Genomic DNA, 26,065 nt, shown 5'->3' on the forward strand with positions numbered 1-26,065 from the left:
AGATTGTGGATGGTGCCATTTTTTAGTTTGTTTGTAGCTTCAATATATTTTTCCAAGTTTCATCCAAGCTGGTCAGCTTGAAAGCTGAAGAACAGTACTTGGTGGAGGGGTGAGAACTATCCATTACACATAGGCCCCATAACTCTTGAATGCATAGTTTTCTAAACAATTTATTCAAGGTAGAGGATGGTAAATGGAAATTTTAAAAGTCAAATCTCTTCAGGGTTTTTTAGTTTTAGCATGTTAAATTTAGGCACACAAGATCTTTGAAACTGTTTAGTAAAACAATTGGTTTGGAATGGAGAGCAAACTAATTTTAATGGCAGGAAACTAATTGTTCAAAGTAAGCTGTTGATTGTTTTCATGCAGCTTTATTTTATACATCCTAGATGTATTGAGGGCATTGTCTTGATTTTTATCCAACAGATGTTTATGTCTGCTCTTTGGCTCCAAGTTCTTGCTACTTGAAAATGAATATACAATTCAAAACAGCTGTTGTGTTTTTTTAAATCTTACTGCAGATGTTGATGCTGGCATTTGCTTAATGATCTCATGCACTGATATAGGGTGAATATTTGCTGCCTCTTAGTAAAAGATCTTGAGTGAGATGGGCGCACAACCCCAGAGTCTGTCAAGACTGGCCCGTACGGGCAGGGGTACCTTTACCTTTTACCTTTTAGTAATGACCTTTCTTCCTTGGAGGTTGTCAGATTTTAATGCAGGGCTGCGTAATGCAGTTGGAAGTAGACACAATTTTTTTTTTTTTGCTTGAATTTCTAAAATGTGTGGATCTCATAGAAGGTGATTCTGTAATGGACAAGAAGTCTCTCAGAACTGGGATCTTTCATCTTTTTGTGTGTTCTAACATACTACATGTTTTCGTTCTAGTGGCATAAACCTTTCTACCTTCTAGGTATAAACTGGGAGAAAACAAGAAAATGCTTTAATAAACCACTTTTTCCATTAAAGCTTCTGTAATTCAAAATAAAAGTCTTAACTAAATAAATCAGCTTTGTGTCTTTTTAAAGAAATGTAACTTTGAAGTTGGTGAGGCCTTGAATGAGGTCCTGATTGAAGGTAACTTAGTAGTGTGCTCCTAAGTGTACTGTAGTAAACTTTGGAAAGTTCTAGGGTTGCTAAATAAATAAATGTATAATTTTTTTAAAAAGATTTCACAATTCATTGATAAAAGAAACTATTCTAAACATAAAATTGTAATTAAAAAAAGAGAAAAAAGAAAGAGAAAAATACAAAGTCCCCTCACCAATATATCCTGTCTTGTATCCCGTACAGAGAATAATGTACCCTCCCAGCTCTCAATTGGGAGCATGCTGGTAGACTGTGTAATGGCAATATAGAAGCCTTTCCTCCTGCTTCCAAAGGAACTTTAATCCATTTTTGCCTATATTGTGGCTTGGGGGGGTGGGGAGTGTTTGCTATGGAGCCAAAATGAGTTTAGGAGCAAAAAGCAAGCCCATCTGGCTGCTACCCTCTTTTCCCATATCAGTCTATAGGGACATATGGAGCCATTGGATCCTATGAAGACGAAGAATATAGTTGGGGCCCAATGGGGTGGGGTAAGACCAGAGCCTTGTCTTCCATGGGGGTTAGGCCTCTTTTTCCAACTCCTTTATTTTGCCCCTGTAGGGTTTGTCCCCCTCTCCATGTAAACTGATGTAATGAAGGAGTGGGGAGAAGAAGAAATGAGGCAGGGTTTCCTTTCCTTAGTGCTTTGATTTGGATTTTGAGTGCTTGGGAAAATGCAGTTTGGAAGTTGGGAAAAGGTCATAGCTGGGTTGGACTCTTGCCTTCCAGGCTACCTGATTTGAATCTGGCAAGTTTAAATGACCTCTCACCACCCCTAATTTACATTACCATAGTAATAGGTATATTAAGGTGATTCTGGGAAGAAGAAAAAAAGACTTCTCTATCCTTAGACTCTCTTGTAGCAATGTATTTTGATTGTAAAGAGATCTGTTGGCAGACTCACAACATTGCACAGCTTAGGTGCTTGGGACATAGATTCATAAAAGCACACAGCCTCCTGGCCTTGCAACTTTTACCTACAGAGGAAGCCACATCTTGTCAGCTGGCAGAGATTAAGCTATTACACAGAAACTGGAGGAGCCTCTCATCTGGGAGTGCTCTGGCTCTTACAGATCATGTGCATTAATTGCATTAACCTGAGGCTGGGTGTGGCAAATGGTACTTGTGAAACTTCAAGCGTGTGGGTGTTAATTTCTCTCCATCCTGCTGCCTTTCCCAAGATTGCTCATTGCAGACAGGAGGCATTGTCTCTCTTCACCAGAAGGATCCAGTAACACTGAAGAACATGGAGGGCTTATGGAAAGGGTGGGTGCTGCTGATAACACTCTATTTGGCTGCCTACCAAGGTAAGGACAACATTTTCTGTTTAGTGGGGAGACAAGCAGGGCATAGTTTGTATATCCAAACACAAGAGGGGGAGAGAGTGGCACCAAACTTATGCTGATGTATAAATTAAAAAAGGTAATGGAAAAAGAAAGGAGTAGAGTTGGAAGAGGACCCTAAGGGCAGCCTAGTCCCCAACTCCCAGAGTGCTGTAAGTTTTCCTTCCTCGGAGAAACAATTTATTTGACCATTTGAGTGGAGAAGGCTTTGTAGAACGTATGTATATTGCTCAAAATGTGTCTCTGGCCAAGAGTGCTGGATAACTGATACTTCTATCTCTCTAAACTTGTGCTTTGCTTGCTTAGATGGTTATACCTTAGCAGAAGGTTCTGAGACAACTGTACTATAGAATTCCCTTGGTTTTCTCTTTAAAGATCTGATGGATGTATGAAAGGGGTGATTACGTTCCATAGTGTGCAGTGCCCTAGATTGAGCTAGTATACCAAGCTGAGGCTTTTAATATCCTATGAAAGGAACAATCGGTACCAATCGGCTTGATGTATGAAAACCCACAAATATCTACGTATTGTGCTATTGCATGTGTAGATGATCTGTAACTTTCCTCAGAACAACCTTATTTCAATTCTCATTGTGAAGCTGCATTTGTCTTATTTCTGTTGTTTTTCACAGCCCCTTTGCTGTTTTGCAGCAGACCACAACTTCCTCCTTTTTGGCAGTTGAAAAAGAGGGATTGCATTATTGCAGCAGAGCAGGTTGCACACACATGACTTTAAGGCAGATAGGTATTTTAATATGGGGAACATATCAGCTTGCTAGCATGTCTGTTCTTGCTAATCCTGATTTCAAAATTGAAAGGTACCTTCATCTGAAGTGCCCGTCACTTGCCTTCACTTGAAGGCAGGACTTGCTTGGGTGAGAGGGCAGTAGAGAGAGTTCATATTGGTTCATATTGCAGGCCCTTACCCAATGAAATCCCACCCATGCAATTTATTTCCAACCTTTTACTCCAGCTGAAAAGGCTCCCAGGGCACCTTACAAAGACCAATAATAAAGCAGCCCTGTGCTTATGTTTGCTATCTAAAAGACACAGCACAAAAGGAAAAATATCAGGAAAGCAGGAAAAAAAACAAACTCTGGCACTTGTTAAAAACCAACTAATCTAGAATGAAAACTGTCCTAGGAGAGGAGGCAAAGGTTGCTGGATTTTCAGCACAGCTGATGGTGGCTTTGCTTTCACTCTCCCCCTCTGCTGTAGCCTGATTGAACAGTGATTACCAGACAACTGTTTTTGTGAGAGATCACCTGGTCCCAGTGGGGATTGTCTATGAATAAAGGCAACTTTATCCCTTGTTGGAAGGCATTTGTCATAAGTACATTGGTATTTGGTAGTTGTTTCCTGCAGCAGACTATGTGAGCTGTCCTCACAGCCATGTAGATTTCTCTGGGAGCCCTGATTAGGCTAAGACTACTCAATGCGCATAAATGTCTGTCCTTGAGAACCTGTCCATCGACACTCCAGTGTTTTGAGAAAATGCAGTCACCATACAAATAGGATGTTGTGAAGGTGTAGGCCGGCCTTGAGCGGGTCCTGTCTGATTAGAAGTGTCTCTTAATAGTAATATCCCGCATAGCAAATCACCCTTGGGACAGCTAACTTTTTTAGCTCTTTTAAAAGAGCAGCTACAACCAGAGTACAGAGACAAACTACCAGACCTACTCCCTCTGAATGCTTGAAAAAGGACCTAGATCCTTTCTAGAATGCAAAGAGAAGATTGGCCAGATGGACTACCCCATAAGTGTAGAACCTGTGGCCCTACAGATGTTGCTGAACTCTAGGTCCCGCCACCAGCATGGCCCAATGGTTGGAGGAGATGTAGATTTGTAGAACAGCAACATTGGTGGAGAGCCACACGTTCCCCATTCCTGGTCTAAACAAACATATTCAATGGTTACCATGCCTTCAGTGGCAGCCAGGTGAGACGGTTCCCTCTCATGACAACATGGTGGTTCAGCTTTAATCTGGCTGTGGAAAAAATCCACATGCAACAGCTGTTAAATCCCTTTTCCCATGCTGCTTCGCTGCTGCCACCCTCTTCTATGCTGCGTAGGCAGAGCATTGTACAGAGTAGTTTTTCGTGCCTGACTTGCTGGAAAAGTGTGTGTAGCACAGTCATTCCTAGGATACTCCAAACTATCCAGGGAACGCCCCAACTCCCATATCATTGCACCATATCCAGCCACATTACTCCCAAGCTGGATGAGACTCATCCCTGCCCCCAGGAGCTTAGCACCAGTCAGTCAAACACAATACCAAACCGAGTGAGATTAAAAGATGAAGGCTGAAACTTATATAATCAAGTGTTCTGAAAGCACTGACAGTACCACTTAAAAGTATGGTGTGTGGAACTTCAATCAGAACACGAAATACTGTGGACACTGATGAAAAGCCAGAGTGTGAAAAGCCCCTTGTTTCAAAAACCGCATGTTTAAGAAGCACTGGTCTATCACTCCACCTCCCCCCAAACTGACCCGAGATATCTCATCTTAAAGTATATTTCGTTTTGGTCCCCATATAATTCTTTGGTTGATAAATGGTTAAGGTTTCAAAGGTAGCACATGCTTTGGAACCGAGGATCCATGTTTTATCTATCACCAGTTTTCAGGTATCAAAGGTTATATGAGACCTACTAGTGGAGAGGTAAAGCTTTGTGAGAGTAGGGGGGCGTTATATTTAGGTCTGTTACACAAGGGGACAGGCCCATTCACAAAGTTTTCTTCTAGAGCTGGGAGTCAAATGCAGCGATGATCATTTTGGAACTCACCTGGCTAAAGCTTTTCTGTCCATAACATCTAGCATCTTTAGGGTTGCATTATATGTTAGGTTTCATGATGCTTTTAAATTTCACAAATGCAAGCAATGCTGTGGGAGGTAAGGAAGATTCCACCTAACAGAAGCCAGATGGGAGGCAGTCCAAACTAGCTGAGGCCTGCGAAGGAATAGAAGAGTTCAAATCCTAAAAGTAGTTAAGCGTAATGCAGGAAAAGTAGCAAGAAAACCCATTAAGAAGCTAACTGTAGGCTGTTCTCTTGCAAATGATTCTTACTACTACAATAGCTTGGCAGCATAAATCATGCTGATGGAGAACTCTGTCATACATAATGCACAGAATTTGCTGTCACAGTATGTAATAATCCCTACTGGCTTAAGATGGAATGAAAGTGGGTTAAGCAAATTCATGGAGTGCAGGTTGTATCCATGGCTACTAGCCATGATGATATTTCCAGGTTCCAAGGCAACATACCACTGAATACGATTTGCTGGGCAGCTATAGTGAGGGCAGGGCTGTGCTAATGGGCTCTTGGTTCTTCTACATTTATAGTGTGGGAATCTCAGGCTAAATCATACTTGTGATGCCCACTCCAGCAAAACTGAGTTCTCTTAAGGCCAAGTTTAATGTGCGTTTTCTGCTGTCTGGCATTGACAGCAATCTTCTACCCTGGCAATGCATAATAATGTAAAATACCTTAAGGTTCAACAATAAGAGGTAAAGCTGATCCTTGACTCAAATTAAGCCCTCTTGTCAGTCTCAGTCAGGCTTCTTCAACATGTTCCCTCCAGATGGCATCGGACTTCAACTTCCATCATATGTGACCATCAGCCATGTGAGTGGTGGCACTGATGGGAATTGGTTGAGGAGGCATTGGGTCTAAGCATTTGGTGCTATTTCAAGGATGCAAAGAAGCTGGCAAACTTGTCTCTAAAGTAGATGCAACTGAACAATCTAAAACTATTTTTGTTGAGTCTTATGTTGCCTGATAACAGTGTGACTCTTGTGGCAACTGGCTGATGTCCTACATGGAGAAATTGCCACATGGCCATGTGGAGCTTCTCCTGCCCAGTGGTGGTTTTGTTCTAATTCTAAATGGAAGTGTAGTAGGGGAGGCATCACTTGGAAAAGACAGCCAAGGAGAGTTCTGTAGCAACATCAGACAACCCAAGGTGGGGGGCATTGCATGCATCTAACCCTGCCTTTGGTTCCTGGAAAACACCATTGATTCTTGACACATACCCAATGTCTTGTATATCAGTGCAGTGAAGTAGGTATCAGTAGATAGTTGATGGTGTCCTGTGTGAAAGAGAAGTAGATGCTGTGCATTGTGCAAGTTATAACATGCAGCATATAACCTATCTGATTTGTGCCATTTAGTTGAGTGGAAAAGTATGGAGGTGTTAGAAATCAAGGGAAGCTGGTGGCAGGCATGAACTCGAAAAGCAGAGACCAGGAGACGAGAAAACAGGGATAAAGTCCTGTCTTTTGATCACTAGCAGATCTTGTTTGTGTCTTGCGTAGCCACACACCTTTAAGTCAGCATCTTTAAGTACTTCCTTAATTGCAATAAATACCCTTAAAAAAAAATCAGATGAAGAGCCCAAATTGCTGGGTGTCTTAATGCTTGTTCTACAATGCATTCACAGATTCAAATGGAAAATGTCCCTCTCTGGACTGTGAAGCTATAGGAATGCTATAGCATAAAATCTCCATGATTTAATGCTTGCTCATTGGCATTGCTTTCTCCAGCTAAAGTAGGCTAGAAGAGCTGTTTAAAGGAATGGAAAATTCCTTCCTCATGGGATGGGTTGCCCAAAGCTGCTCCCTAGGGCTCAATAGCAACCAGATGCTTTCCTCCCTTTAAAAAAATACATATTGAATAGCACCCATTGTATAAGACTGAATATTACATATTACTGAAGGTACTTATTGGTGAGGAATGTTTATTATCTCATTCAGTATAATTTTGGGAGCAATGCAAAGAGGAAGGTAAAGCTTTCTACCTGTTTATCCTCCCATATATTACACTAAGAACGAAGTCACGCATACATGGCAAATGACTAAAATGAGGATGATTGGCTTGCAGTATGCAACAGCCATCAGAGATCAAATGGCATAGATGAAACTTCGTTTTAGGCCGCTGAACTCTTATTTCAGACATAGTGCTTCCTCTGCAGCTGTTCCTTGGGTGGGATAGATCTATGTCACAATGTAAACCAGTTTGAAATAGCTTTAGCTGTCATATTTGGTTCTCTTCCTTTCCTCCCATGCACTTCACTGAGCAGGTAAAACTATTTTTGTACAGGTGTGGGGTATTCGTGAGTTGGAGACCAGTCTTTTACCATTTGACTCCCATGGTTCTTTAGTTAGGAGCTCTGGGCCCAAACCACGCTTGATGTTTTATCCTGATACTGGCCTTTGTGTTTAAGCTTTTTCTTCCACAAATTGGCAGGCCTGGGGGGCTGGGGAATATCTGGACTGCAGAAGGGATGGAAAGAGTTTGCAGCTCCACTACTCCCATGCCTATTTTGGTTGGGACAGTAACAATTTATGAAGGAAAAAGCTTGCGGTCAATGTCAAACAACATGAAACATCTATAACTGACAGTGGGATGTAATGGTTTTCAATGTATACTGGAAGCAAGAGAGCTGAGACTCTTGTTATAGTAGTATGGCAATCATTCTGTGGATGAAGGAGAGCAAAGAAATGTAAGTGCCGGGCTTTTGTTGTCCAATGACATTTGCTTCTGTTGCAGTTCCTATCTTCCTAGTTTCTCTGTGTTTATAACTCCTTTGAAAAGCCAGCTCCATACCTAGCTAAGAGTGCCAACATATCCCTCTGCAGCTGTAGGCCCTGTCTCATAATTGGGTGTGTGTTGATATGCTGTCCCAATAGGAGCTGACATCTGATCTGTATAATTTATGCACAGCCTTCCTTGGTCTTCTATGATTTACTCTTCTGTTGTGGGGGGCATGCACCAAGGTATGTACATGTGGGAACCCTCTATTGAGACCCTCCTCTCACTTTAGCTTGCCTTCACAGCTGTAACAACTGCCATTATTATCATTTTCTTTAACACAAAAATTAAAGTTACAGAAAGGTAGCCGTGTTGGTCTGCCATAGTCAAAACAAAAAAATTTTTTGGTCTTTAGTTGGTCTTTAGTTGGTCTTTAAGGTGCTACTGGAAGGAATTTTTTTTTTTTTGTTTTGACAAAAATTAAAGTGGGTACTCTTTTGATGCTGGGTTTTATGGGCAACATCTGATCCTGATGCTTGCCAAGGGTTGTGGACCACACAACGGTTCATCTAACATTATTGTGACTTTGCTAGATAGCTGTCGTTACCCTGGAAGAAGTTAAGCCTTGCTAAGCTCCGATGAGTAGATACTTGTGGCTAGACTCCCTGTTCCGCACAGATTCAAGCCATTCTGTAAATGATGTTTTGCTGGATCGAAATAAATGGGGGGAAAGTTGTACCAAAGGGTTCTGCCATGTTCTAGAGCACCCTGGTCTTAAAAAAAACTAAAAATAAAAACCCCACCCACCACCACTACAATGCTGCTGTGACTGTTTTGTTGTGGTTGTGGCCTTTTGGAACAAGACATTGACCAACAGTTAACTATAAACACTAACCCATAACGGCAGGGTTCCATGTATGTTGCTGCTACATGGAATGAAGGGGTGCACCTGTAGGCAATGACTTGGCCCAGTGAACGGAAAACATCAACCAATGCCGAAAAAGAACCAACAATTATTACAACTATTATTCATGTCTCCAAGATCTAGCTATCTCATATTTACAGTGCGTGTAGTAGTATTTGTAAACTGCTCTCAGGTTTTATTACAATCAAGTGGCTATATATATACTGAGAAATAAACAGTTCAGTCTTCCAAGGAATAGTTGGATAGGACTACTACTCCAATTTGCATAGTTCTTTGAACTTTTCTCTTCTTACTGTTGCACTGCTGGGGGTGGGGGAAGTGTATATCCAGATAACCAATATGCTTCTGACCTTTTCATTCGCTGACAATTTTGCTGCTTAGAATAAATCTGTAAAATGGACCACTGTGTTTCACTTTTACATGCAGTTCTGCTGTGACTGAGCACTGCCTTTTGACTCATGATTAGTAATGCAATTGAGCTAAGGCTGGGAAATGTGTTTGTGAGTCCATTCAGCTAGATGAGTGTTGCAGTTTCAAAGGTGTTGGCTGCGACTTGTGGGTGGGTTATAGGGCAATCCTAAACATTTCTACTCAGAAGTTCCATTGCGTTCAATGGTGCCTACTCACCTCCTCCTGTAAGTAAAGGTAAAAAGGTACTCTCCTCTACGTAGGTAAAGGAGAGCACCTAGTCCTATAATTTTTCCTCCACTTGTCTGTCCTCCGCAGGTTGACTTTGAAAATGCTCTTCCCTCCCACTCCAGTGCTCTTTCCCAGTCTTTGCTTAATTTTCATACTGATAAGATCAGAAGTGCCTTTAGGCAGGAAGCTTATTCTGTGGCTCAACAGCTGAGAAAGCCAGGTGCTGATGACTTGTCAGGTGGGAGACTGGCTTGCTTGTGGGTTATCTGACTCATTCGCACTTGAAATTTACGTATATGTATGCTGATTGCTGAAATTGCAGCATTAGCCACTTGAACTTGCTGTGAAGTCATTTTGATCATTAAGGCTGAAAACGTTCAGATGTATGAATTCTGAATTTCTACAGCTGTGTTTTCAGTGAGCTCAATGTCCATTTGTAGGCTGTAAACCCACCTCGCACTGTTAACAATATGGCACTTTGCTCCAGCTCAATGATCTCCCCAAATGTCTCCCATCTAACCTCTCGGTGAGGAGTCTAGATAGGTACCAAAAGATCTCTGGGAGTGAGATGTTGTGCATTAAAAAAACAAAACAGTGTAATTTTTAATATAGCCACAGCTAGTGCTAAAAGTTCAGTAGTGATATTTTTCTTTTGCATCCAAGATTCAAAGGTATGTTAGGGAGGACAGCATTTCAGTCGCTACCTTTATTAAAGGCCATCATTAGGGGAAGGGAGCTCAGAACACTGAACATCTTCAGGTCTTTTAGTCCCATCTGAGGGGCTTCCAAGCTGTCCCTTCCTAAAACAAAGAGGGCTGCAGTTCAGCTAACTTGAAGCAAGAGAACATGACCCCACCTATGTAATTAACACATAGGGTGGTGTAGCCTTTAGAGTGCTGGACTAGGATGTGGTTGAAGTCAGGTTCAGATCCCTGCAAAGCCAACTGTCTCCATCTCACAGGGTGCCTGCAAGTATGAAAGGAGAACCCTCCATCTGTCTTTGGGCAGAAGCCAGGATATAAATATGATGGGTAGCACATTATGCGGTAGCTTGAGCAGGATAGGACCCTAGATGCCAACAACTGTTCTATCTTCTTCCTACTCCTAAATTGCAGGTGCATGTAAAGTCCTATGTGGCAAGTACTCCTACCTTTCGCAGTGACAAATCAGACCCACAGGAATATGTTGAAGGACTCGAAAATAACTTCCCATTGCAGTCAAGCAAATATCTCAACATGTGCATTATATCTTTCAGTAACAAAATACTGGCTTTTATACTCTATGAATTCCTCTGACTTTCTCAGAAGAATCTTGCAGATAGCTGTTTAGGGAAAGTGTTTGCCTCTAAAGAGATGGAAATCTCCAGATATTGGCAGGGGCAGGGCACGAGAACATCCCAGCTGAAAATACAGAGGCAGCTATCAGTACTGTACAGCTTGAACAACAAGAAAAGCTGGATACTGGCAGCTACATATTGAAAGCAAATCCTCCATCAGCTGTGTTGAAAACCGAGCCGCTTACACAGTGCTGGATCTGTGCAGAAAGTCATCAGACATGATAGCACAGGTTCAAGAGCATTTTGCCATGCATGGTTTTCTAAATATTTTCATTGATTAGAATATTCTGTTGTTTTGAAAGGACCTGTGTCCTGGCAATGTTGAATTTTATTTCCCCAGCCCAGTAGTATGAGGGGTACAGGGCACATACATTACCAAAGCTTACACCAAGGTGCACAGGCAGTCTTCATCTACTGCTCTCATCCCGTGGGCTTGATATCACCGTATATAATCTGTTCAGTCTAAGAGCTAGCCCACACTTCCGCTTGTCCACACCTAGAAAGCACAGACTCGAGAGGTGTTCCACTTGTCCTGTGCTTTTAGGTGTGGGTCCGAGCAGTTTTCTGTTTGCCTCACTGCTTTCTCCCAGGAAACCCCACTTTTACTTCTGAATCTGAGCAAACGTTGATCCACGGAAAACTTAATTGACATTTGTGTCGATTTAGCAGTAAAGAGTGGGTTTCTTCAGGGGGCACAATTAAAGCCATAATAAATTTTTTCTGTGGGAGCATCCAAAGATGGCATCTAATGTACAGTATAACAATGTTATATGAAACAACAGTAATTTAAAAACACAAGAGTATCCGTGTGCCTGGAGAAAAAGTACTCAAGCATTGACTTGCAACTCAAGACATTAGCAGGATCAAGCAATAGAAAGACCAGACGACTTTTGTAGCAGCTATCGTGTATGTTGTAGACATTGACTTTTGTCATTTGTGTTATAATCGTATGCAAATATTATTTGATGCTAGAGCCAGTCACCCAAGTGCTGCAATCTGTGAAGTAGTCTATGTGCTGCCATTTCCATTCCATATAACAGTGGGATGGAAATAAGGGGATAACACAGGGAACCTAGTGGTGAGACCTTTAGTATGATAAAGGGAAAGTCCACAGTCTACCATTGTTTCCCATTGCTTCTCTTCAGTATCGTGTAATGGTGCTGAAAAGACTGAAAATGGTAAAGTCAACAGTGCCTAGTCAGAAGTCACAGACGTTCCTCACCCTTTGGAAATATTTATGCAAACGACCCCCATGTGCTCAGCATGGGTCAATCCAGAGCTCCCCCAACTCCCACTGGACACTTTGACAGGTCAAATGAGGATCCCAGACCAGCATAACTTGACCTGTGGGCTGCCAGATCCCCACGGCTGCTGTGGAGAATTTTTATTGGCATTTTCTTCCCTTCCTCTGGTTCTTACCTGCGAGGCAGGTCAGGCAGAGAGCTGCCGACTAACCCTACGTCCCCTGTGAGCAGGGCTTTTTTTCAGCTGGAACTCAGTTCCGGCACCTCTCAGGTGTGTGCTATTATCATTTTAAGAGAACAAGGGAGGTCTTCATGGCGAGTTCGGCACTACTTTTCCTAGAAAAATAGCCCTGCCTGTGATCTTCGTGCCTGAGAGTGGGCCTTGTAGCTTCTAATCTTCTAACCATCTCCACATTAGTTCACTCTTACCTCTGCTGTAATACCATGGCTGGAGAGAGTAGCATCAAACAAGGAGGACACCTGAAATGATTTATAATATTAACTAAGTGCAAACAGAATAAACTCGAGTGCATTTCAACCATGTTTTTAACTTGGGAAGAAGAAAACATATTCTTTAGTCGACTACTCCCACCCTGAAGAAGAATGTTTTAAAATGCATTGAAACTTATATAATGAGAACGCTAATTGGAACCTCCTCCTTTTATGTAGATAAGCTTTAAAAGCCTTTTTGCATAGAAAGGAAGGTGTGGCTGAGTCCAGGCTAGGAGGATTTTTATCTTGTCTTGAATAGAGTTCGTACAGTTCCACCAGCTCTGGCATCTCTACAAAGAGAAATATAATACATACAAATCACATGGCAGTACCATGAAGGAAGAAAGAAAGAATTTGGCAGGCAGTGGCACAGGAGGTCCCACAGTTTAAAATCTCTGAAAGAAAAATACTAGCATGTGTAATGGCGATTGGCAATTGGCCCCAGCAATTGGGGGGGGTGTCTTGTTTGGGGTGTGTGTGACCCCCCCCCGCTCACAATGGTATTTTAAACACACAGCTGGGCAGTATTTAAAAATGAGAAAGGGTGTGTGGAGCAGGGTAGTTGCCTTTTAATCTAGCAAATTATGGATTCTCCAAACATACACTATGCGGGGGTAAATGAATGCCGATGCTATAGTCTAATTGACCTGACTTTAGTTCTTAAATGCGGAGCTGGAAAACAGGTCACTCATGCCTGTGGGTAAGTTAAAAACCCTTCTGTTATCACACACACAACAATCTTAGTTTTCAGCGTGTCTGTGAAAAACAAAGTGACATGTTACACTTGCATTCCTTCAAATACAGCTTTCCTGTATTTGTATTTGGTTTTTTTAAACCTTCCATGTTGCTGCTTCAAGGAGTCTTCCCTCCCTCTTCAGAGACAGGTGTGTCACTTTGCTATGCAGAGCATAAATTAAAAAGCTAACCCAGCAAAAGACGAAATGATCCAGTTGGGAGTGGGTGTGACTGACTCCCAAGTGCTGAGGCAAGGGGAACGGGGCACAGGAACAACTCTGCAATGGACAATGGCCTCCTGCCGGGATCTAGTCACTCCCAGTTCCGACGAGTCCAAGCCTAGTTGTATCAATCGTAAAAAGTTTATCCTGTTGATAGGACCTGATTTTCATGTGTGGCGCTGATCCATCTCTCCCTTAGCCCGGCCTTTAATCTGCTTCACTGTGTAGAGTTTACAGAAAACTGAAGGTTCAAAGAGTAGCTCTGGGCTGCTTGTAAACCGGCTTTCAAACTGGTGTGCACTGCAAAACAGAGCAGGATTTCGCTCCTGCTCAGCCCTGCTGCTCCAGCTGCATGTGTCATTTCCCGGCAGGAGAACTGGCATGCAGCCAACACAGAATGGAGCCCTGCTTCCTCGCCGCCCCAGCAGAGCGATGCCAGCTGATTGGCAAGTGGGCATGGTTTTATAATAAATGGCCTTGCATGCCAAATTGTCCCATGGGCCAGAGGTTCCCAGCTCCTCCTGTAAACTGCCCCTCATTTCTTTCTATACTTATGCAGAGCCACTGTGGTGCAGTGGTTTAGAGTGTTAACACTAGGACCTGGGATAACAAGGCTTAAATCCCCACATACCCAAGAAGCTCACTGGGTTACTTTGGGCCCATCATTGGATCTGATGATGTGGGTTTTGGTGTATACAAGCCAATGCTATATAAGAGGTATATTTTAAAGACTCTGATGGTTTTTAATGAGTGTAGCTACCCCTCTGGGATTGTGTAATGTTGCATGACTTAAAAAACTTGACATCAGCACAATACTATTTATGTGAAAAAGGCGTTCTCGTTAAATCGGGGCCAGGGGAGAGGCTGATTTTCACCTTATCACCATCTGCCTGACAACCTTTATCCTTCTATGTTGATAGTATGGTATGATCTGGTCCTGCCCACACTTTTCCCTGAGTATGAGATGGGAGATGATCAGTACTGCGAGGAATCTCATATCTGAATCATTTATTCAAGTTGCTAGGATGTTCCGAAGCAGGGAATATTTGGTGGGGAGGGATCCGTATGAGCAGCTCTAGTAGGTTAGCAAATGCTCTGGGTGTAGACATGAATCTAGGACAGCAAACAAAGGTTTTGTTGCTAAACCTGTTTGTCTTTTGTAATAGCTTCTGCCTGGCACATTTCAGTGCTCTGGGCTTACACAAGTGCGTCTCATAGAGGCCATTAACTCTCTGCTCATCCCTGCCCTCCTGTCATAGGTTCTGCGGGAGTTCTTCCCGTATCGCCACATCTGATATGTAGATTGCACCAGCTACATAGACCTGCCAGCACCTGTTCTTCCTGCAATCACTAAATGATGACAAATTCTGCATCCAACTTACGGAATATTGTTAAAGAAGGCAAGCAGGACCAGCAACAAAATGTTGCAGTGTGGTGTGATCCTGTTCAAGATTCCCATTAGCCCTTTTTCAGGACATGCTATTCTGTTCCCCCTCTAGCTCAGTCCTCACTGGGCTAACTGGAATCTCCACCACCACTCCCACTATCCCCCAGCCCTAGTTTTGTGTGTGCTGAAAATCCTGGGCTTTCCAGAAACTTGCTGATAGCTCTCTAGTATGCTGTTTTGGCTGCATGTTGACCATAGTTCATAGAATGAATTTGCTTTTAGCATATAGCAGTGATTCTCAAACTTTTTTCTCTGGGCCACACTTGCAGAATAAAAATTTGCTTGTGCCACACCAATTTTTTTTATTGATAAGAAATACATTGGAAAACAAAAAGCAAACTCCTAACAGTGCTTGATTTTTAACATAGAACCTGCCATGTGCTTGATTACAGGGGAGCCCTAAGCAAAGCCTCTTGAGGAATTGAGGTGCCTTGTGTCCTCAAATTATTTACCTTATGGAACAAAAGCAAAACTTGGGACTGCACTGGAAAACATCATTCAGCCTGGACACTGAGATCCAGCTCTGAGGGCCTTCTGGTGGTTCCCTCACTGTGAGAAGTGAAGTTACAGGGAGCCAGGCAGAGGGCCTTCTTGGTAGTGGCACCCACCCTGTGGAATACCCTCCTATCAGAATTAAATGAAATAAACATCTATCTGACTTTTAGAAGACATCTGCAGGCAGCTCTGTAAAGGGAGGTTTTTAATGTTTTAAATATTTTGTTGAATGCCACCCAGAGTGGCTGGGGCAACCCAGTTGGATAGGCCGCATATAAATATTAAAACTATTATTAAAAGTTATTATAACATATAATTGGAGTGTCATAATAAAGTCTACTTCCTCTGGCTAAAACCTGGTAAAAACTTTCCATGGCTTATGGTTTCCTTTTATAAATGTGACAAAGGATCAGACTTAAGATATTGATCTTTATTATATTCATTTTATATGGAATGACCAGCTGAGATAATTTCCCTTCTGTTTTCATGATGCAGCTCCCTTTGCTGTTCCCTTTTTCTTCTCTAATTTATATTTTGGTTTCATAATTTCCAGAAGTGAATAGCTCAAGCTAATAAATGGCTGTGGAAACTTTGTGTATTACATTCTATAGTTGTAGTATTTATTATTCTTGGTTTTGAGATCCTCTCTGTATAAGTCTGCTCAGAAGGAAGCCCCACCAGGGCTTACTCCCAGGTAAATTGCTGCAACTCAGCAAGACAACTTTTGAGAAGAGAAATTTTCCTCACTGCTATTCCCTCCGGCTAGGTTCGCTTTTAGACTCTGGCCCCAAAGTCCTGCACTGGGTCTCTGCACTGACCCTGCAAGCTCATTTCACCCATCCACAAGTCTAAAACCTCTGCCAGAATAGCTTCAAGTTCTCTTTTCAATTTATTATGTTGGCTTTGCCTCACACACTGGGTTTTCCCACAACTACACCAATATGTCTTCACACCCAGGATAAGGTAATCATTCCCAGATTTACCTTTCCCCTCCCCGTGTATTCATCCCACCACTGCCACCAATTCTGGGGCGTTTGTGCAGAGCCCCCGGTTGTTTCACGGACTATTGACCTGTACACCACTACTTTATTCTTCCGCTGCCACCAATTTTGTGGGGAAAAACCAGGGTTCCCCAGTGAAGTATTGAGTCTCAGTCAGGTAGAGTTAACAATGAAGATTAAAGTTTATTTCAAACACAAACAAGTTTTAAAATATATTCGAAACGCTGTCACTCTATTCTCTCTCAGTCTTGTCCCTGTCTCTAACTCACTCTGACTCCTCTATCTCTCCCCCCCCCCAAAAAAAGAACCAACTGAACTAACTGTCAAAACCTCTGGGCTGAGCCTCAAAATCAGGTAGACTCCTCCTCTGGGCTTTCTTATTGGTCAACCTATTAACCCTTTCTCTCCCCCAATACAAACATATCCCCAAAGAATGGGCAAACGCCACAGTATGCATAAGATTACGCTGTTACTCTCCCTCATAATGCTTATTAATATTTGTATTTTAGGTTAAATTAAATTTCAGTTTTATGTAGCCATGCACTGTATGTTACAGCTTTGTATTTAATACTTTCTAAAAGAAAAGAACAATCTCTCCTCCAGTCAGCCTTACTCTATTTACTTCAGTCAAATGCGCCATCGAATCTAATGCACACTTCAATTTTCAGAGCCTTGAAACAAAAAAGAAGTATTTGCTGGCGAATGTAAATATGCCATCAAATCCAATGCACACCTTAATTTTTGCAACGTAATTTGTCCAAAAAAGGTGAGCATTAGATTTGAGTAAATATGGTATTTGTATGCATATATCTTACCTATGTGGCTGTGCCCTGGGGCACAGGCTGGGATCGAAATAACTGCATAGCTGGTTCAGTGTGCCCAAGGGGACACTGGGCTTATGTTTCTCAGGCAGCAGCCCCTCATCTCCATGCTAGATGGCAAATTGCTTTAGAAATAAAGGAGAATTGCAAATGCCAGTTGCTGAAGTACATGTTGAAGCATGGGAGCCTGTTGTTCAGATGAGGTGGGCAGAGGGCTTTGGGGTTGGAACTCTTTCATTACCCTGGCTTTGTAATTATAAACCATAGTTTACTAAGCTATAGTTCAATAAACCATGGCTCAGTGTTATGTGTGTACCCTGTCCAGTGTCTTAGCTATGGTGTGTTAGCAAAAACAAGCCATGGTTTGTTATTACCTTACTGACCATAACTACGACGTTACACATGAACCTGGGCACTTCCTTGACTATAGTTTGCTTGCTTGCCTACATAAATGCTCTGCCAAGCAACAGAGTTGCATTATTATTCCTTTTTTAAAGAATAAATCTTGCTCTTCCTCCCAAGGGAACCCAAAAATGAAGCTCCTTGCATCATTTTGTGGCTCATGCTGGTACTTCTCCCAAATATGAGATCACTCCTAATTCTGCCTTGCAATTGCTGCCTTGTCCTACCCAGTCATTGTCTTTAATGCTGATGTGCTGCAAAGGAGATGGAAAGGGACCGCTCAGCCCTCTGAATACTCTATCATCCCTAAAAGCATTTTTAATGCTTAAGACTATTTCCTTGTATGCAAAACAACCAAAAACCCCGCCACCCTTTTGCGTAGGTTGTGCATGCCTCTGCCTATTTGCTAACTAGCATCTATTATTGTTCAAGGTTCCGGAAAGCAATTCTTGCAGTCTGTTGTCGACACAACAGTCATGTCACAATCCCTGCAGTGAATTACATTCACCCCTCCTAATCTCTGCCAATTTCTCCCTTGTTGTCTTATCCCCTTCCATCCTCACCCCGAGTTTAGACCCCCGCCCCCGATGATCCTAACCTTGCTGTTTGTGTCTACATTCTCCCTGAGCTACAGTTGAGGCATGATCAAGTCTTGGCAAGGGCGTGTGTTTCTATGTGCAGCTTAGTGGAGAATGGGGGTAGGTTCTGGTGTGTCCACATTACCGTTCACTGTGGCTCCACTGCTGTTTTCCCCCCAAGCCCATTTACACACAACATTGGCAGCGATCCATTTCTATCCTGTGGTTTCTTTAGAAATGATGCTGTTTGATGCATCTTCCCTCGAACCAGCTTCCATCCAATTAGAAAATGTTAAGTCACACTCGCTTCTTGGTCAGGCTGAGGCATGAACATTTAAGACAGCTGTTGCACATGCTCAGATGGCAGCTTCGTGATTGGGAGTTGGACGGTTGCAGGTGCATGGTAGCGAAACAGGTAGAACACATCAGGTGGAGACAAGACATGGAAATACAACCTAAAACACAGCGGGACAGAACGACTTCACTGTGTTTCAGCCATTAATATTGTTACAGCAGTTGGGTGCCACCCCCACTCTCTCCCGAGCCATAGCAAGATTCCAGGGGGGTTCGAGGCATTCGCCCAGGCTCTGTGCACCTTTGGAGAATTGAAGATGCAGTAGAGCAGGCATAGGCAAACTCAGCCCTCCAGATGTTTCGAGACTACAGTTCCCATCATCCCTGACCACTGGTCCTGTTAGCTAGGGATGATGGGAGTTGTAGTCCCAAACCATCTGGAGGGCCAAGTTTGCCTATGCCTGCGGTAGAGATTGTCATAGCTTTAAGAAATAAGGTTTATTTACACTTTTACACCTTCAGTCTGCGTGGAGGGTGTGTGTGTGTGTCCAGATCTTACAGAAAGGTCATTTCAATAGGGGCTTGTTCCCCACTGGAGTCAGAGTGAAGGATGCATAGATTGTTGTAAAATACATAATGATTTGCGCGTGAAAGGCATGTTTTGTCACCTCCAAAGCTGGGAGAGACCGTGAACCAGAAGCTCAAAATGTTTGCTCTTGATCTCCTTTTGTGCTCCACCCGTGACTTCCTCTGTGGTCATCGGGGTCTGCTCTGCTCCTCCTCTGTCTATCCGCTTCCCTCCATCCATCCCTCCCTTGCTGCTTTCCCTCCTAGCCACTCTGAGCCAGAGTGAAGAGGTGCAATATTTTTGTTCCCCTGGCCTGCACCCTTGGCAGGGTGGGCAACCCCTAAGTACACCCTGCATACTAGAAAAAGTGAAATAGTGCAAGACAGATATAGGCTAACAGCATACTCTTCTGCCTGAGAAGGTGAATGATGAAAGAAGTGTGCAAAACAACACAGGAGGGACAGCACCAGGCTGTGGTTTTTACATGCAAGGTTGTCAGTGCCATCTGAGGACAAACAGTAATAGGGTGGGAGAGCACAAGTATAGTTGTGTGTGTTGGAAACAGAAGCAAAACCGTTTGATGCACTCGTGCAAACACCAGGGGAAGTGTGCATGTTCAAACTGGCAAAGAACATGAGAAAAGTGTGCAAGGGGGAGAGAGGAATATTTGCATATGAGGGAAGCATGCATGTGAGCGCTTTCCTTAACGTAATTGGAGATCCAAGACAGATTAACATTAAAAAGGGGCGGAGGGGGAAAAATAAAGCAGATTAAATTTCCGGAAGCCGGGTGGCAGAAAGAAAGTGTTAATGGGCTACTGACTCACTGTAAAGAATGTTGAAATCCACAGAAGAATTCTGAACAGGTTTCTCTACACCCCTCTCTTGCATCTGGACAAATGCAAGGAGGACATCCCATCATCCCTGACCCATATAGCAATGCTGACTGGAATTAATGCGAGTCCAATAATATATTGTGAGCCACGGGTTCCTCATTCCCACCCTAAACGGCTATGGGATTGCTGTGTGTTCGCCGATCTTTGCATCTCCATTTAATCTGCCTGGTCCAAATGATGTTTCCCTCAAACAACGCCATCTCAATGCCCTCTCCCACTTGTAAATTCAGGTTTACCCGATATGGGAATAATTTGATAAATTGAGGAAAACAAGGCTCCAAGTTGCTCCACTCAGGGTAGGAAGTAATTGGTTTTGCTGTTCTGCATGGTGGGTGGATCAGTCACCCCTTTCTGCTACTTCCCTTTCCATGCTGACAACTTCCTCCTCTCCCTGCTGTGGTTGTAACTATTTCTGGTGTCTTCCTGAGCACAGGACCACCCCTCCACCTTCGGATCCCTCAGATTTGCAAGAACCAGAACATTGCACAAGAAAACCATGTTAAAATTTCTATACCAAATATATTGGGTAGCATCCAAAAAGTGTGCTCTCATAATTTACAATTGCTTTCATCTCTTTTTCAGTCTCCCAGAAGCTGCTCAAAATTCACAGTTGCCTGAATATGTGCTTTTGTACATTTGTAGAGCTGAGATTTTTTAAAAAATAAAATAAAAAATATAAACAAGGGAGTGTGAGCGTATGCAGCTATCTGTGCTTCTCAGTTGGCACTTAATTGGCATAAATGAATCAGCAAATTAGAAGGCAGGGATAAACACAAAAGGGAACACTCACTGGTATGAGCAGGAAAGACCAAAATCGCTGCTTACATAAAAATTCTAATGTGTGCAGGTGTGGATTACTCTGCTTAATTCGAGTGGGGAAAATGTGGATTAACAGCTAAATAATGCCCAAATGTGGACAAGCTGTATCTTTGAGCTATGATCAACACAGGCAGATGAAAACTATGATGTGGATAAATAATTTACTACCGTAGTAGTAGGTGTAGATTTTTTTAAAATTTTTTTTGTGAGATGTAGCATCCAGAATATAGATAGATGTTAACTGTCCAGGGAGGAAAAAATTTAGGAGCAACTTGATTTGTAGAAACCAGTAGCATGGAGATAAAAAAGTAGCCCTATTCAGATTATCAATGTTTAGAGTGGTGGTGCGGACAGTGGGGAAGCTGAGGTTATGACCTTGTCTGTCCTTGCATTTGACTTCTAGATGCTCATCTGATTTTCTGTACAGAACTGCTGCATGAACAGCACATCAGATCTGTGCAATGTGCAGATCTGGTCGTCAGGGCAATGCAAACAGATCCTCTCTATGTGCATTTGTTGGTCATCTAAATGGGAAGAATAATACCAAGCTAACGCAAGCACATCCAAGTTGCTATTAAAGGCTCAGCTGCAAGAACCACCCGAAAAGCTATCCACCCTACATCTAAAGCATACCCACAGCATAAGGAGAAGTAATCCCATGAACCTCTTTGAAGATGTGAAATTACTGGGTTAAAAGTCTCGGCCTCATTCATTGTACGAAGCAGCACACAGAAGCTAATAAATAGCAAACAGTGATTCCCATTCCTCCCAACACCAAACAGAATAATGTGACTATGGTGGTAATTGTGGGGTTTGATATGAGCAGGAATAGTAGGAAGGAAAACTCATTTGAGGGGTCAAAGGAAGAACCTTAACAAGATTTTAAATTTTAAGCTCTTAAGGCAGCCTGAGCCTTTGCAATTTGCTTCCCTCCAACTATTCTGATCTCCAACTTCCATCAGTCCCAGGCAATCCCCACCTCATGGGAATTGTAGATCAAAACAGCTGGAGGACACCACGGGGTTAGGGAAGGCTGAGTTAAGGGGATATTCTGCACATGGTAAAACACAAAAGCTTTGGGTGAAATACTGACTGTTACAACATCTCAGAACTTTAGATCACAGTAGAAAAGAACTAGGCTGATAAAAAGTTTGGGAGGGTGCTTATTTAAAGACTACAACAACAAGGACAAAACCTACATGACAGTTTCAGGCCCTACTGGTCACATACTAAGATGCTAACAGTAATGGCCTACCATTGCGATCATGAAGAGAACAAAATAATTTCCTAGATGTAGCTGAGACGTTGCAGCAGTTTGTGAATTATGTTTCCTAAACCTGGTTGCCAACTAACCACAAAGACCCGCTTCTGTGCCTTTAACCCTGGCCTGATTTGCAGAAATCAGTGGCGGTTGAAGCTTTTCACAACCGTGGAGCTAAACATTAGTTCCTTTATATTTGCAAAATCTCCATACTGCACTTCATTGCTCATGGTGATCTCGGGGCAGTTTCCAACACCGGAAATTATGTTCAACCTAGAAGAACAATAGAGTGAAATACCTGGACTAATGGTTAACAAAATGCAGTCAAAATGCAGGGGGCAGGGGAACCTTAAAAATACTGGAGAGTATGAAGTAATTTCCCTCAAGGGGGAAGGCATTTTTGGTGGCTAACAGAAACCCATCTGAGTTGCTGCCATCTGTGTCTCCAGGGGCTCCACTACAAGGGAGGGGGGCTTCTCCTGGGTCACTGTTCAGTGGGCCAAAGAGCTCTCCCCCCGCCCACCCTGAGGGTCCAAGATGGCTGGTATGGGAGCAGGTGTTCTGAAAAATATGCATTAGCACTTGCTAATGTCTGCAGAGCAAACCTCTGTTGCAGGGATAGCTAGAATATTTCTGCTTTCGGTTCTGCAATGTAATGCAAATACTATATAAATAGAGATGTAGACATCTGGGCTCACCAGAGTTTCTGTTTAAAGTACACTCTCTGTGTTGGTCCAGTTTCAGTTCCCCAGGGCTGGCTTAGGTCGAATTACTTGGGGTGGGCAGAATAGTCCTGGTTCCCCTCTCTTTTGTGATCACCAACTTGGCTATACTGCATTTAGAACTGGCGTAGGCAACATTGTGGTCTCCAGATTCCCATCCTGCAAATTGAGCCCTGATCATTGGGTCAGGCTGTAGTAAGTGTCGTCTCATAATAAGGCGATAGCTATGCACAGACATGTCCCAAGTGATTTGAAGTGATTGCAACAAGATGGCCACATTTACCACAGTGTGAACAATCCTAATTCTGGTGTCAGCTATGAGGAGGATATGACATTCATTAGAAGATAAGTCTATCAACGGCTGCTAGTCTTTAGCTTGTTGGCTGTTTTCTATCTCCACACTTGGAGGCAGCAGTGCTTCTGAATACTGTTTTCCGGAAACTGAAGGAGGACAGAGGCCTCTTGTGCTCTGGTTCTGCTGGTAGCCTTCCCATAGGCGTCTGGCTGGCCTCCGTGAGAACATGATGCTGGGCTAGGCCTGACCCAACAGGCTGCTCTTAACATGGTTTTCATGTGCTACAATTATGCATTAAATATTGAAATTGTTTATTCCTGGCACGTAGAGGATACGATGGCTTCAACGGCAGGACTGTCCATTTTTGTTAAACTGGCCTTGCTCCAGCAGTGATAAGAAAAGCATGGTTTTCTATGAAAAGGAAATACAGTATTTCCAATGCAAAAGCTGAGATGAAAGCATGAAAATAAACTTGTGGACTTAGGGCCAAAACAGTGAAAAATCCAAAATATATTATTTGTGTGTGTGGTTTTAACGATCATAAGGTTATATAGATAACCGTGTTTACAGAACTTCTGTGCTTTTCTGACTTTATCATGCTTGATGCCACATATCACTGTTGTTCCCATTTTACAGATGGGCATTTGTGGTGGCAGTATTTCTCCAAGGCTGCTTCCTCTGAGTGGCCGAGCTAGTGGGCAAGTCCTCAGCTCAGCTTACTTATCTTTCAAAATCAAATTGAGATAGCTTAAATAGAAGGTAGAATCCGTCAAAGAGCATTTTTCGCTGTGTAGCTAACCTTTCTGTTCTTCTTTTGGGCAGCTGCTGCAGGCCCCCTGTCTTGGGAGAAAGAGTGTGCAGAGGGTCCGGAAACATGGTGTCGGGACTTCCCCACGGCACTGAAGTGCGGGACTTTGGACCACTGTCATGGGATTTTGGCGATCAACACCCCTGTGGTGAGTCCATGTGATGGCAGAGTATGCACTCCCTGCCCACCTACAACATTCATGTCCTTCAATGCAAGGGTTAATCTGAACAGGGGATCACAGGATTCATCCAAGAAACATGCAGTGTGAACAAATAACAAAAATGAGGTGCTCTGAACAAGCACAGAGAACGTTTTACCTGCCACTGAGTAATGAGGTTGCCCCCTGACCAGAAAGCACGACAGTGGTGACAAAAGTTGTTTTAGATGAATAAGCTTTTTTGCAGGCTTCTGTCCTCAGACATGTTCAAAACCACTTGCCTCCACTCCTGTGGCCTCCAGCCCAGCTCCAACACACGTTCCTGTATTATGGGCTACAAACTTGCTTCTCTTCTAAATGAAAGGTGACATTCTTAGGGTTTCAGATGCTGCATTGCATTGTGATTGTAGAATACCAGCCAGCTAGCCCCTTAAACACAGTGTCTAAAAACAAAACAAAACTGAAATGGGTATGAAAACCATATTAGGTTTCCCCCCTTACTTTCTTTTTTGAGTGGATATGGAAAGGCCAGTTTAACGGAGGATTTCTAGATGGCACCGACTGCTCAGTCAGCTGGCCTTGCTCCACTTCCTTTTTTTCACCAGGAGAACTGAGGCCAGAACTGCATGTTACATTAAAGACATTTCCACCGCCATAAACAGCAACCACCCTGCTCTTAACATACATGCCAACTTACCCAATTACCTGTGTCCTGGATTGTATATTTCTACCCTGCCCTTTTTGCCTGCACCAGCCGCTGCATAATGTAGGGCACAGACAAATGTGCAATGCCTTTGTGTCAGGACAGGGGCAAGCTGTACAAGTGCAAACTGGAGAAGTGTTTGGTGGGGCTTCAACCAGGGCCACACTTTAAAGTGTGGTTCTGTCCTCGGAGTGCCAGCTTGGCCCCGTGACTGTGGGTGTCCGGGGCCATGGGTGCCATGAAGTGTGCATGTCCCTGGCAGTGAAATTTGTGGGTGTCCGACCTCTTCATGGGGAATTTTGTGGGTGCTCGGGTACCCAGGGCCCCAGGGAATTGGCACATATGCTTCAAACCCTTATTTATCTGCACCATACAGCTCAGGGGGAAAGTGCATGTGTTGCTTCTATAAGTGTCTAGGTACATTCCCTTGCATGCACCTTTGGGTCAGTGGCCACATGGCTGCTATCAGACAGAGCAGGCTGGGCAAGGTAAAGCAATGGTCTGCCTTGATTTAGATCCTGAACCAGCCGTATAGAAAGAGGTCATCTCAAATTGAAGTCCCGCTGATTTCAGTGGGAATGAAGTGCAACTGACCTAGTTGTGTACACACCATACACGCAAAACACACAAACACCTGAAACCTGGGAATTATAGTTGGTTCGGGGACGGGGGTGGCACTGTGGTCTAAACCACTGAGCCTCTCAGGCTTGCTGATTGGAAGGTCAGCGGTTCGAATCCCCGCGACAGGGTGAGCTCCTGTTGCTCGGTCCCAGCTCCTGCCCACCTAGCAGTTTGAAAGCACATCAAAGTGCAAGTAGATGTTCCGGCGGGAAGGTAAACGGTGTTTCCGTGCACTGCTCTGGTTCGCCAGAAGCGACTTAGTCATGCTGGCCACATGACCTGGAAGCTGTACGCTGGCTCCCTCGGCCTATAGAGTGAGATGAGCGTGCAACCCCGAGTCGTCCGTGACTAGACCTAACGGTCAGGGGTACCTTTACCTTTTTATAGTTGGTTCAGAGTGCTGGGAATTGTAGCTATGTAAGGACTAAACTAGTCTTATGGGTTTCATGTCCTTCAAATATATGGCAAGGAATTCAAATTCAGTGTTGTGCTCTTCCGATGGTTTCCGTGGGACAATCCCTCCCCACTGCGGGCAACTCTGGGGTTCTCCTGACCCCCTAGAGCTGATTCGGGGCAGGACGGGGGAAGCCTCATGCTGCACTAGTTGGTGTTCTTGAGCTGGATTCT

At 43.4% G+C, this 26,065-nt stretch overlaps 1 protein-coding gene and 1 long non-coding RNA gene across 2 annotated transcripts in view; one reads left to right on the forward strand and one right to left on the reverse strand.

Annotated features, from left to right (window-relative positions):
- Nucleotides 1-439: 439 nt before the first annotated feature.
- LOC128413939 (uncharacterized) lies at nt 440-1,162 on the reverse strand. Its single transcript, XR_008330551.1, has 2 exons — nt 674-1,162; nt 440-582 (listed from the first exon to the last, which is right to left on the reverse strand). It is a non-coding gene; the product is annotated as an uncharacterized LOC128413939 (long non-coding RNA).
- A 1,025-nt stretch (nt 1,163-2,187) lies between these two features.
- LOC128413942 (prosaposin-like) overlaps nt 2,188-26,065 on the forward strand; it is a 40,985-nt gene continuing 17,107 nt past the window's right edge. Inside the window, exons 1-2 of the mRNA XM_053388510.1 lie at nt 2,188-2,393; nt 23,972-24,105. Of these exons, the coding sequence (XP_053244485.1) occupies nt 2,333-2,393; nt 23,972-24,105 (195 nt within the window). The 5' untranslated portion in view covers nt 2,188-2,332. The remainder of the gene's footprint in view (nt 2,394-23,971; nt 24,106-26,065) is intronic.

The sequence above is a fragment of the Podarcis raffonei genome, chromosome 5 (assembly GCF_027172205.1).
Source record: "Podarcis raffonei isolate rPodRaf1 chromosome 5, rPodRaf1.pri, whole genome shotgun sequence".
Taxonomy (NCBI): Eukaryota; Metazoa; Chordata; class Lepidosauria; order Squamata; family Lacertidae; genus Podarcis; species Podarcis raffonei.